This window comes from Haliotis rufescens, unplaced genomic scaffold, assembly GCF_023055435.1.
Source record: "Haliotis rufescens isolate VD_foot unplaced genomic scaffold, xgHalRufe1.0.p SCAF_9, whole genome shotgun sequence".
NCBI classification, from domain to species: domain Eukaryota; kingdom Metazoa; phylum Mollusca; class Gastropoda; order Lepetellida; family Haliotidae; genus Haliotis; species Haliotis rufescens.
Genome location: NW_025964383.1, coordinates 45307858 through 45321947, shown reverse-complemented (window position 1 = coordinate 45321947; position 14090 = coordinate 45307858). Strand labels below are relative to the sequence as shown.

Here is a 14090-nt window from a genome sequence, read left to right as displayed (position 1 = left end):
CATCATATGGTGCTGGTCATGTTTTAGTTCCGTTTGTTATATTGATAGGTAACAGCCTGTGTGCATGGCCAAGGGTTCTATCTGATAGGGTACACACTGTATGAGGTAAGCTGTAATCACCTCGATCAGGATTTCAATATGTATGGGGCCACTCTAATTTTTTGAATAAATTGTCGACAGTTATAATGATAATCAATATTGTCACAAGTTACCATCTATATAAGACTGACCAATTTTGATCATTTTGAACAACATCAACTGTTCTCCAGCCAGGTAAGACAAACTTTATTTTTTCTTCAACTTATGTCCAGATAAAAGATTAATGCTCATTTTTTGTGTGTGTTGTCTTTGTACGCAAAGTGGCATGGTATGGCACTCTGGCTTCATATATTTGAGTTGGGGTTTGCGTTGCAAAATAACCGCAGAATTTTCATATTTGTATATGTTTCTTGGGGTAGATAGCAATCGTACCAGAAGCGATTTGAACGTTTCACTGGCCAAATCACTCTCAGCTACCTATCTCCGTGGCTTTATAAAAGAGGTGAAAAAGTATTTCCTAGGCAGAGGTACCTTATATATTTGCGAGGAGTACCACACAACATTAAATTAACGACTGCCTAGGGATGAACGCGTTCCGCTCGGGTGGCAGAACGTGCCAAGTTTGAGTGTCCAACGAGTCACGGGAAGTGTGAATCATATACTCGCCCAGTTTGAATGACGCGCGAATTTCGGGACAGGACAATGACGTTCGCGCCCAGTTTGAGTGACACACGATTTTCAGGACGGGATAATGGCCTTTCGCGTCCAGTTTGAGTGACACACGAATTTCAGGACGAATTATTGACGTTCGCGTCCAGTTTGAGTGACACACGAATTTCAGGAAGAGTGAATCACGTACGCGTGAAAGAGCACATGACAATCGTCGGCGCATTATGCAGTTGAGATTCGGCATTTGAACATGATCTTTTTCGTATGATCTATTGCAACGTTGTGTACTTTACAATGGCGAAAATCAGAAACATACGATTGACAATCATCAGACTTCAGCGAGATCAATATCAATAGTGAAATCGGTTTTATACAAATAAATCGGCATGAATGGAGTGTACAAAGGAAGTACTTTCCGCAAGCATTCTATCACAGCAAATAGTTATTTCGGTAATAGATTTACCTTTGCGAGGATAAACTTACTATATTGTTTAGAAATATCCACACAAACTGGCTAAACAAGATGGATAATTTATTGAAGAGCTTTGAAATATGTGTGCATGTATGTCGCCAATTGTATGTCAAATCTTTGATAGCACAATTGGCAGTGACGAACAACTAGCAAAACTTTACAATCATATTAGAAAGTTTGAAATTGCTCATGATGCCGGAACAGATAGGTACTCAGAATCAAATGAATATAACACCATACGAAAAATATGTAACAAAGGTTTGTATGTTGTTAAATGTCGATCCCAGTAACGAATATGTCTTGTTTTTACTTTGTCAAGTCTAAATGGTAGCTTTCTGTAGACTGACAAATGCATGGGCTTGTGTAATAATACATCGCAATGGACAGTGGACATTGGGCGTGATACCAGAGGTTAATGTTTGTTTTGAGATACACGTAAGACAGTACAGTCATTTGAATTTACAAATGCTCACAATACTTGAAAGCTGATCATGATCGGACCATCGCGCTTTTATTTACCACTCTCGTGGAATGGCTACTAATACATATTAAAATGAACCCAATGATTTAAAACAGTATCATTGGGAGCAATATAATCTTATTGTACCAGGATTAATATCATGACATATGTTAAGCAAGTTTTTTTTAATTTCAAGAAACGTGTATATCTCCAGATAGCATTTTTGAATTTAATGGGGTCACCTTCAAATGGAAGTATGATCTGAGCTCTTCCTTCAGCGCGATGAATGTAATAGCCGCCCCGTTAAAACAGAACGTAGCTAGAATACTGCTTAGTGCAGCATTAAACAACAAATAAACAAAATTGTGTCGCAAAACTGGGCGTAATTATGGATTGAAAGGGCCGCGATACTGGTTAAAAAGTGTCTAACAAGTGCCACGAAAGTGTCGAGATCTTGTAAAACAAAATCGGTGAAATGGCCAGAAAATATCTCGAAAGTTGAGCAACAGTTTTGCCTCTGTGCGTTTAAGTGCTGCACTTGTAGGCGAAAAGTGTCAAAACCACTTGCTCTACGTGTAGACTAACACCATACGCACTTGTAAAATGTGCTACATCAATAACGCATTTTATATTCATTTTTAACCTAAACTTAACATAATGAAAAATCATTTGAATATTCTAAAACAGTTAGTCTTTATACAGTTACAGACCTCAAAACTCAGCATATACTCCTATTTCGTTACTGTAGTCAATTAAATATGCTTATTAATTTCTTTAATATTTCATCAAAATGTGCATTTAAATCCGCATTGTTTAAGCATATCAATAATGCCTGCTTTATATTTTCCGAACTGTATTTTTGTATTTGATTATGACCACGGACATTTTATGCACTGCCATTGAATATCGTACAACCACTCGATTGTGTACTGCCATTGTAATTGCTGTAAGTAATTTGTGATGATGTGTAAACATAGTTATTTTTGTAATACAATTGTTAATCTTTTGTTTCACACTAGGTTCTTTTACGTACAGATTTATTGGTGAACATTTTGTTTCAATTAACAATATTGTCACGTGTCGACTTCAAAATTTTAACAATTTGTTAACCCAGAAATCGGTACGGAATATAATTCAGTGTAAAACCACAAAAAGAAACAAAGAAATGTTGAACAATTCACCTCATTTACAAATCTATACAAATTAGTGCAAAGTCATTACAATCACAATATACAAAAGAGTGGCAGTGGGAATAGCAATTTAACCGGTGATAATACAATTCACCTAGCACCAACACTGGTCAAGCTTCCCAAACTCCTCATTTGATCACGTTTATCGTATTAGACCTACGTATACACAGAACTTTAAACTGTGCCTTGCTGCATTTTACACAGTGTGTCACATTGCCGTGCATTCTAGTCTGTCTTACGGGCCCCAGAGAATAATCTTGGAAAGCATCCAAATCAAGTCTAGAATGATTTGGCAGTCCAGACTGCTTAAGCTTCAGAAATTAAGCATTGTTCTGGACTCAATTTGGATTTTAAATCATATTTGACTATATTTACTTTTAAATAAGATCACTTTATTTTAGAGTCTAAATGTTAGTAAACATGTATATGTCCATTCAACGTACACATGCCATGTAATTCTTTTCCTCAGTCAAATATTTATATTCATATGTTATACAGTTATTACCTGTGCCATATATATCCGAATAAGATATTACATCCGTCGAGTAATCTCCTCAAATCTTTCCGACTTGGAAACATGACCATTAGCACTGTCTTTATTATATCAATGAACATGATAGTCGACAATATGTACTTATTGTTGTGAGGATGACGACGATGCTGCTGTTGACGACGGTGGTGGCTGCTGCACTGTTGCTGCCATCTGTTGCTGACGGGATCTGTCTGCGTGAGTATTTAGTACAATCCATCTTACCTGAAGTGATTCTTTTGTAAGTCAGACAGATCACATATAAACAATAAAAAACCGGTATAGCATGTGATTGTTTACGTTTATTATGGATTTTACACACAGTCGCTGAAGTGAGTTAGTGTTTCGACTTAACAGTATTCCAGTTACATCAGCTTCATGTCACTTTGGTGAAATCCACATGAAAGGCCACATGCCCATATAGAACGGAGTAACATAACATATTTTTAATATATACTACTCAAAAGAAGTTAAGGATCATCGATTCTTTCATATTACAATTGTTAATCTGCCCTGAAATGAGAGATTACCTGTAGTAATATAAATGAATCGGGTGATCCTTAACTTCTTTTGTGTAGTAAATACAAAGTCAAGGTAACAATTCACTTCGTAACCAAAACACATTATGCATGTGCAAAGCCAGTTGATGTTGTGTCAGAAGATCCTTGCGGGACAGTAATGAGACAATGTTATCGCATTAAAATGAGATAAAGACCACTGCGGTAGGTAATTGTCTCTCAGATTTTCGTGAAAAGGGCAAATATACAAAAAATGATATTCATCTTCGACAACAATGCCACAGAATGTGCATAACCTTAAGGATTTCTCAATAGGTGAAAATCCCCCTGTGTTAATTTTTCGTCTCTCGTAGATCATTCAAGCCAAGTCTAAAACGAATAATGATGTTACGAAAATTCCTGTACATAAGTTTGATAAATAAGATTCTGGTTCAAGCAATGACTTGAATCGGCGGTAAGTATCATATCTTGAATTTTCGTAAATATCGTGATGCCATTTCTGATGAAACATATCAATGGCACGCATGCGAAAGCATTTAATGAAAACATTTGCATTACCAATCGTCTGGGACAACCAAATGAAACCAAAGCCATATGTAAAAAGCCATGTACGAAAACAAGAAGCCCATGTGTTCTTTCCAAGACTATCGAGGTGTACAAGCATGTTGTAGGCTTTCTTAGGTAAACGGTGTTCAGGCATTATTATTATTTTAACACCAATATTTCAAGCAACGAGTGTAGGATCCAATGTACAATGGGAATCTCCCGCATTATCCATAAACCATATTACTAGGTGTTGTCATAGCAATATTCTTAACCTTTTTACAAGCGAGAAGATGAGCCTTTTCAATTGTACAGAACTCTTTACAACCCCATATCTCAGACACATATAGTAAATGAGGTTGTAGTTGAGAATCAAATAATGTAAAATACATTTTCGGTGAAATAACTCCAAGCTTAGACATGGCACAGTTGACTTGTAAAAGAGCTTTCTTTGCTCTGTTTGTGAGATTAGTTACTGACTTATTCAGATTCAGTGTATGGATAAACAATATGCCAAGGTATTTGTATTCATTCACAACATTAATACATGTACCTTTAAATAAACATTACTCTCTTGTGGCCACTCGACCACCTCTACGGAATACAACAATATTTGTTTTATCAAGATTAGCACTAAGTTTCCATTTATCTGAAACTTCCGAAAGTATGTCAAGCTGCTTCTGTAGACCAATAATAGTACTAGACATCAAATGCACATCATCTGCAAAAAGTAGCATGAAAAGTTCTATTATATCAGAGAAGAGCTGGACGCCAGGACTACCAGACTGTGTATCAACATATAACTCATGTATAAACAGTGAGAATATAATAGGACTTAAAACACATCCTTGGCGTAAATAAAAAAAAGTCACTTTTAGTATCACTACAGCTAACACATGATTTTATCATTTGCATACATTGATTTTACAGCAGCAAGCATTTTGCCTCCGAAACCCTTATTTTTCAAACAGCTCCACAATTTAGCTCTATTTACAGAATCAAATGCCCGTTTAAAATCAACAATGGGCGCATACAACTCACGTTTCCTATACGATAAATAGTTTTCAATGACTGCATACAAAGTAAATATGTGGTCAAAAGTCGAATAGTCCTTTCTAAATCACGCTCTCATATTTGACCACAGTGTTAATCTATTATTGATGACAGAAGTAAATGCTTTACCAAGAATACTCGCGAGAGAAATACCCCGGTATTGTTAACGTTTCCATTCTTGAATGACGGGATAGTGATAGATCTTGACCAGACAGAAAGACAAACACCTTTATCAAAAGTCCGATTAAATTATTTAACCAAAAAAGGCATAATATCAGGTAATGAGTACTTAAATATTTCAGCTATAACACAATCAACCCCAGCATATTTACCAGTTTTAAAGCGAGATATAGCATTAAATATTTCCGTCTCCGTGATAGGCGATTCTAACAGAAGCATGTCAACATCACTAAAATTTTCACTGACGCCATCATTATCACGTTCAAAGCACTCATTGTCTATCAATTATATAGAATCATCCTTTGAGAATAACTTCTTGAAATGATGTAACCATTCTGTTGGGGATACAGGTCCTCTGGGGGTAGAATGTCTCTGAAGAGAACTATGGTTTTCCAAAATAATTTCGGACTGTATAAAGTGCTGTTTATTCTGACTAGCCGTGACAATTTAAGATCATATGTGAACTTCCTACAAAAGGTTTTATACACATTTCTCAGTTTACAGTAGCGTTTTCTGTTGCATTCACTGCGGCAACACCTATACCTTCTGAAAGCCTTCCTGGATTCAGATCTTGCTGCCCTACAAGCTTATCGTGTTTATTTTCACCATATTTAGTCTGTTTCTTCATACAGGACTCCGAGTCCAGAACATACTGTACCAAATATGTAATCCCCTCCTCTGCATTAGCTACAAATTTATCCATCAAGGAATTTTCATGAATATGCAAGGGCCCTCTAAGTGTTGTTTCGTTCCATGAAAATGTACTATTCTCACGGTCTAAACTATGTATGGCACGATTGCTACAAGGAAACCTGCAGGATAACTCAAGAGGGAAATGGTCTGAATCTGATCGATCAGCAACATTTAACATATCTACATACTGGAAAAAAATCAACAGATGCAATAAGATAATCAACAACACTAGAACCAGTATCTCCTACAAACGTAAACTCGCCTGCTCTATCACCAAAAACTCTCCCATTTAGTATAAACATACGAAGAACAATGCATAGATTTAATAAAATGCGACCGAATCTATTGATAGTGTCATCGTGAGATACACGCTGTTCAACAGCGGCATTGTCTACATCAATGTATAAATCATCATGTCCAAAGTCATCACTGTCCTCAGAAATGGGATTATTTTCGTCGCCTGTGCGCGCATTAAAATCACCGCAGTGTAGCACATGTGAAGAAGTGAAATCAGACCAATGCTCCAATATAAAAACTTCCACTTGTTCCATAAGGCAACCTGAATGTGTTCTCCCTTTGTAAAATGTAGAACCTGCCGGAGGGACATATGTACACAACAACATTCAATCATATTTTAAATTAAACACAGATTTTGGAAATTTCAAACATATGAAGTTTTCAATATCGGTGCTAAGATATATGCACTGGTTCACAACATCTTGCCTAACGAAGAGACACACACCACCGGAACATGCACCTGAAAATGATGTTTAAGCTCATGGGGCAAAGTACATTTGGCAACCAGGCAGCCAGTTTAAGTTTGGGAAATATTATATAAATGTATCCAAGATACACACAATATCAAACGATTGGAGGTAGGCAATAAAGTCACAATCATCAAACATTTTATGTGGGCCACAGGACAACAATGTTCCAGGACAACAATGACAAATGTTTATGGTTACCGGTGTTATTTCCATTCTGTGTCGAATACTGGACCTGACCGGATTGTTATTTCCTATGGTAGCCACCACGCCGTGAGGTACTCCTCAATTGTCGTTTGGAGCTCTCTGATTCCTGGGTGCCATGGTTATGTTCATCATTTCGTGGTTTAGTTAACAGCTTACCATTCTTGAAATATCCAATCAGCCCTCTTTCTTTCACGGCTTTAAGTTGTTGAGTGTTGTTCGAGCTTTCAATACTTCGATCTTGTCATCTGATAGCCGTAATTTAGCAAAAAGCGGTCTTGGTTTAGAAGTATCTTCACGTTGGGCGCCGAGTTGATGTGCACGAATAACGTCATCACTAACCCATGTCTTGGTCTGAACATTGCTGTTCAAGATGTATAGTATCTTGACCTTGCAATCAGTGTGCGTCTCCCCTGTTTCCTCTGTCACGTTATAGAGGATAACGTTGTCACGCCTGCTGAATGCCTCTAGCTTGTCGATCTCGCCATCGAACTGTGCTTGTTTCTCTTCCACGTTTTCCATCTTACCGTGGATCAAACCAAGGTCCTCGTACCGTATTCTCTGATTGTGTTTCCATGTCACTCTGAAGTTTGGTAATCTTTGATTCAATGTTATTAAATCTGGTACTCAAATCTCGAACCTCATTTGAGAGTGTGGTTATCTGACTTCTGAGGTTACATTTCACGCATTGGATTTCCTTCAAAATGGTATCTTTGACTTATGCTGAGGTAAGTGGTCCAGGATTCATTTCGATACCGTTTGCACACAGGATTATATGTGTTATAACCTCAGCGGGGAGCAGATTACCACCTTAAAGGCAAGCGACTGGAGCACGTGAAGATTGAGATGGCCAAGCTGACAATTCAGTTTTGAATGACGTGACGTCACTGGTGTAAGCAAGTTCACAAACATGCTTTTTGGTAAATATGAACACACATCAACATTTTCACATGCGTCCAAAACAGCATAGTTTAAACCAATATGCAAGATAAACACAGCTGTACATACAACGATTCTGAAGTGTATATCAGACCCAACGACAGTCGGTGAATACTCGCCATGTTTGTCAAGTGCTACTTAACGGATGCCTTTTGGTTGAGTGAAAAGTCCAATTCTTGCTCTATAGACGTCGATCGACACCATTTCTTGTCTTACTTCGGTCTCTGGTATAATGTTAATCACGTATTTTAGCTTCAATTCTGTCAAGTTCGGTCATAATACGACATTAAGATGATTTTTGACGGAGCGCATCAACACGCGTCTTAACATAACAAGGGGCATAACTTTACCACAGGCTCTCTCCTCTGCTCCGAACAAAGGTTGATGCCAGATGTTTGTAACTTCGTGACTGTTGTGTATAAACGCTATTATGATCATGATTTTTGCATCGTCATCTTAGATTAACTCATAATTATAACACTTGGACACTGTGGGTTAAATGCTCACAGCAGTGTCTTTGATAAAAAGGTCTCCCCTGAATGTACACACTGTGACGAAAATACTTCCGAGACAGTGAAGCATTACATAATTGAATACCATGACCACACTCATATCAGATTAAATTAAAGAAGTGTAGTATCACAGAGAGACAGCTCAATTAATCGTATTACACTTGTGGGCTCCAACGTATTTTATGGTTTAATTTAGCGAGCAATATTAGACTTTGTGACAGCATCTTGAAAATCTGATAGATTATAGAAATTAAATGTATACATATATTGTGCACTGACTTTTAAACCATTTGAACAGTTTTCTATTTTTGTCTTGACTATATTTTCAATGGAAAGAGTTCTTACTTTTCCGTTTGCTCTTTATTAAAAACATTTAAAGTGTTGCTTTTTGCTATGTCCATTCGTTCACCTATCGGCGCTAATTACCCCCAGCCTCCCGTTTGCCCAGTGTCCATTACCTATTCCTTTTCAATGATACTTAAGTACTGGCTTCCATACTATCAGCGCTAATTACTGTACAGTGTTGGCTACTATTGTGGGTTGTTAATCACCTATATCAGCGCCAATCATCTGTCGGCTTCCCTTGTTAGTTTCTATCCTTTGATATTTTCCACCTTTTGTTATCTTGTTAATTTTGTTTTGTTTCCTTACATATACATATATATGTTCTCTGCCTCGTGGCATTCTCTCCCCCGATGAAGGAGTAAGCATATACCCTGAAACGTTGTGTTCCTCATAATAAAGAGGTTGACGCCCATGTATTCTCTTCCTTACGTGTATCACTTCTAAATGCCTTTCAAAGAACCGATGTAAAGTGTTGAGTGCAAATATACCTTTAATAGTCCAAATCGCCCTTAAACCCAAATACCATATCAAACATAACAGAGTCTGCCCGTTGTGTTCTCTTTTACTGAAGAGACGTGCAACGAGTTGTGGTACCACAGTGAACCTCCGGACATATATTCCGGGTTTGTATGAGTGAATGTCGGTGAGATGTGTTTGTTGTCAGCCGATCCATCGTGGCATATGGTGTGATGCATGTGAGACTGGCAGCTTGGGATACCTAGACTCACACATTGGGTACATCACACCATATACCCCTCGAGATCGACAAAATACCTTCTTCTAATCATGGTGTACTTATGTATCAACATAACACTTCTCAAGGGCATAAGTGTTATCTACATTTTCTTACGTTTTCTTGAGCTATTTATCTTAAAGGTATGACAAAAATATTCTAAATTTACAGAAAACTCTTCTTAGGGTTCGATCGTCTAGATTGATATAAGATTCTTGTGCAAAGGGAAATACTCTAACTGCACTGTAATGGGAAAAAGTTAGAATTTGTAATTGCATCATGTCTGATGTTTCTAATGTTACATGATATTTTGAGGAGCCAAAGTTATTATCGCAAAAAAATAATTGGCCCCTTAAAGTCTTGCTTCATACTGATGATAAAAAACAGAATTTGACTGCCAAATATTTTTGCGAAAAAGTTTATTTAGAAAAAAACCAGAAATAGTACGCATCTTCGTATTTCGCTGAAACATTTTACAGCCACAATTCTAAGATATATCCGTCAATCTATAAGTAGCCACAGCTGTGTCTAATTGTTTAAACTAATTGTCTGTATTTCTCAAACACCTGTTAGGGACGAGTTCATCGTAAAACATCTCAGAAGCTGGTTGTTTCACATTCAGGAAGATTGCGTCCTATCAAGGGAGTCAGTCGTAAAATGTTGGTTGGTGGTCCTGATTGAAACGGCTGTAATATACGAGGGCCATTCAATATATATAACCAGCCTAACCTATTTATCAGATCTTAACGGTTGCATGCTTGTCACGTACTGTGCACCAATGTATGTCACTGTTTCACTGAGGAAATTGTACTTGAAGTCACGCACGTGATCTCTAAAGATGGCAAGGGTAGATTCTGCCAAATTTTCGTCAAAGGTTGAATACAGGGCTGTTATTAGGTACCTCTACTTAAAAGGGAAACCGGGAAAGGAGATACATGATGAATTGTCAGATGTTTATGGTGACAGTGCACCTTCGTGTGCACAGGTCAAATTCTGGGTTGCAGAATTTAAGAGGGGTCGGGTGAACCTGGAAGATGAGCCACGCCCTGGCAGGCCTGTAGAGGTGACCAATGACCAAACCAGTGAAGCTGTGAGACAACTGGTTGTCAAAGACAGGCGAATGAAGGTGTCAGAAATGGGCAAGGCCTTGGACATTTCAGAGGGAAGTGTCCATACCATTTTGCATGATCGTCTGGGTATGAGGAAGCTGTCTGCCCGATGGGTCCCGAAATGTCTGAGTGGTGATCAGAAGGCTGTACGTGCGTCAATGTGTCAGCCCTTTTGACGCAATGCAGTCCTGATGCAGACAACTTTATGGAGAGAATTGTTACTGGTGATGAATCCTGGGTTCACCACTATGACCCAGAAACCAAAGAACAGAGTAAGCAGTGGACTGGCTTTGCTTCACCCCGTCCCAAAAAGTTTAAGACTCAACCATCGGCTGGCAAAGTAATGGCAACCATCTTTTGGGATACCAAAAGGGGTCTTGCTCATTGACTACTTGCCACGTGGCCAGACTATTACTGGAGAGTACTACTCCGATCTCCTGGACCGTTTGCGGACTGCTATTCTTGCCAAACGTCGTGGAAAGATCACAAAAGGTGTGCTGCTCCAACATGATAATGCCAGAGTGCACACCTGTCGACTTGCGGTTGCCACAGTGAAGCGGAACGGGTTCAAAAACATGCCTCATCCACCTTACTCACCAGACCTGGCACCAAGCGACTACATTCTCTTCCCAAACTTGAAGAAAGAACTGCGTGGACGTAATTTCCGGTCCGATGATGAACTCACGACAGCAGTGGAGGGGTGGTTACACGAACAACCCCATGGTTTCTATCACAACGGGCTTTTAGCTCTCACACATCGCTGGACAAAGTGCATAGACCTCAATGGTGATTATGTGGACAAAGAAGAAGTGAGGAGCAGTAGCAAATAGGTTAGGCTGGTTATATATTGAATGGCCCCCGTACTTTAAGTGGCCCATGGTCTGATCTCATCCGAAGTAAAAGCATTAAAACAGAGGCATTGTCATTGAGGAAACAGAGAACAATGCTGGACCCTTGATGAGATATGACTGTGTAAGTTGCAGGCGTATCTCCTTTTGTGCGCCAATTTCGGATATGTCTGTGAAGTTTGCACATCTACAAAAGACATCTGTTCACAGTTCAATCTCTTGAATGTCTTAGGTGTTTTATAATCGATATTGGACAAAAGCTGTGCTCTGAACAAATGCATGGTCGTGTCCTCAGCTGCTAACATTGCATTTATACGCCTATCTTATACCAACGACGTCTTTTTTACGCTGAATTTCGCTATAGCAAACCTTAAAATGGTACTAAATATATAAGTACACTCGTATCCGTCATATACCGTGTTTATTACAATCGTGAGTGTATTGCAAGGGACTTATTTACTGATCTATATGTCCAACGGGGACCTATTTTTTCTGTGTAAATGGGGCACAGGCTACGTGCATGAGTGTGTGATGGGACTGCATCTATGTTTTATGAAGTCATGTCATGCCGTTTTCTAGTAAAAATGTGAACTTCACACAGAATAGGTATGTGCCATATACAGCCACTATTCTTTTGACGTAACTGTCTTAATGATAAGGATTTCACTTTTCTAATCTAATATTTTCTGAACTACATGTGGTGTAGCCTTCGTGGAACTTGAAACTAATACAACGTACAGCTACCAGTCCCTCCATGACCTGGGTGTTGATTTGGCTCCTGGCGCTACATCATTCAAGTTCAAGGTAAGGCAGGAGTAAGTGAGGGAGTAGGGTTGAAAGCTGCTTTTAGCAATATTCCACGGCATAGGACACCGGAAAATGGGTTCACACATTGTACCAATGTGGGGAATCGAACCCGGGCCTTTGCCGTGACGTGCAAACGCTTTAAGCACTAGGCTACCCCACCGCACGGGGTAAGACAGGAACTTATACCATGTCACTGGGAGTTCATGTAAATAATCACTAGTTTGCATTTCCTGTATACAGGAACAGCCAAGCCATTGATTGATTCATCGTGGTTATCAAAAGAGATAAAAATAAAGACAACTGGTTCTAAATTACAAATTCAGAGTTGTTAAGGTAAATTGTTTCCTCCAAGGTCCGCGCGTCAAACGATGTCCACGTGGCCCTGCTACAGGATGATGGAGTAACCAGTCAGAACATATACGAGGTGGTGATTGGCGCATCGAGCAACACTCTATCACAGATCAGATCACGCAGAGGGCACAACGTCCAAGCGTCAGCTCACCACACTCCGTTGAGTGCATCCCTGATCCGTGATTTCTGGATATCTTGGGCGAATGGCGTAATCTCTGTTGGATCGGGGGTGGAGGTCGGAGTTGGGAGGTTCATGACGTGGACGGATCCCTCCCCTCACGCCGTCAGGTACATTGCTGTGTCTACTGGATGGGGGTCACCAGGACTGTGGCAGTTTGGTAAGTAGTTTAGTGCCAGTGTCTGTAAACAATGACGTGTATCACAAGATAATTAATGATGACGTTCAGTTACTGCACCATAGTGTGAACAGAAGTACAATTGAAAATATCATCTTCTTTTTCTTCTAATTAAAACATTTTCTACAATACATGTGGATCAGCCCCGACTTCGGATGTCTCACTTGCAACAAACACAGTTTACCGATACCAGTCCCTTCATGATCTGGGTGTGGATCTGACGCCTGGAGCCACGTCATTCACGTTCAAGGTAAGCCTTGTTGGTTGTTGTTTATCGCGCAGTCAACCAATTAACGCTATATCACTGCAGCCTGTAAATAATAGGGTCTGGGTCAAATTATCCGGGTGTTGTTGATATTATTTCCAACGCCCAACGAATGATGTACAGGTACAACGGCAAGCCTTTCCATCCGACCAAATTAAGTCGCCTCTTATGGTAAACAATAGAGTGCCTGGGACCTATTCAAACCCAAGTCAAAACGGGGTTTCAAGGTTACGAATGAATAAACACATTATCATTAAATATTTTATATTGAATAATATAGTTCGTATGACAGCTGGCAGTGCATATGGTTAAACCGACGATTCCACAATGTTATTTGAAGATGAGAAAATACAACAGAAGTTGATTCTATAGATCAAAGGAGGTAAAGTTCAGTTGTTTTCTCCAAGGTCCGCGCGTCAAACGATGCTCACGTGGCCCTGCAACGGTATGTAGAGTAACCAGTCAGAACATATACGAGGTTGCGATTGGCGCATGGCGCAACGCCGGATCC

The 14090-nt window shown here is 39.2% G+C and overlaps 1 protein-coding gene across 1 annotated transcript; it reads left to right on the top strand.

Annotated features, from left to right (window-relative positions):
• The first annotated feature begins 252 nt into the window (after nt 1–252).
• Nucleotides 253–14069, top strand: LOC124149943 (C3 and PZP-like alpha-2-macroglobulin domain-containing protein 8). The gene is made up of 6 exons (XM_046521789.2): nt 253–273; nt 3478–3557; nt 12507–12604; nt 12960–13296; nt 13458–13564; nt 13987–14069. The coding sequence occupies exons 2-6, from the start codon at nt 3479–3481 to the stop codon at nt 14035–14037; spliced, it is 672 nt and encodes a 223-aa protein (XP_046377745.2). The 5' UTR covers nt 253–273; nt 3478; the 3' UTR covers nt 14038–14069.
• Nucleotides 14070–14090: the final 21 nt, after the last annotated feature.

Coding starts and splice junctions, on each gene's coding strand:
- LOC124149943 (XM_046521789.2), top strand. CDS start 3,479: ATGACGACGATGCTGCTGTTGACGACGGTGGTGGCTGCTGCACTGTTG. Junction 12,605..12,959: donor CTACATCATTCAAGTTCAAG/GTAAGGCAGGAG, acceptor GTTTCCTCCAAG/GTCCGCGCGTCAAACGATGT. Junction 13,565..13,986: donor CCACGTCATTCACGTTCAAG/GTAAGCCTTGTT, acceptor GTTTTCTCCAAG/GTCCGCGCGTCAAACGATGC.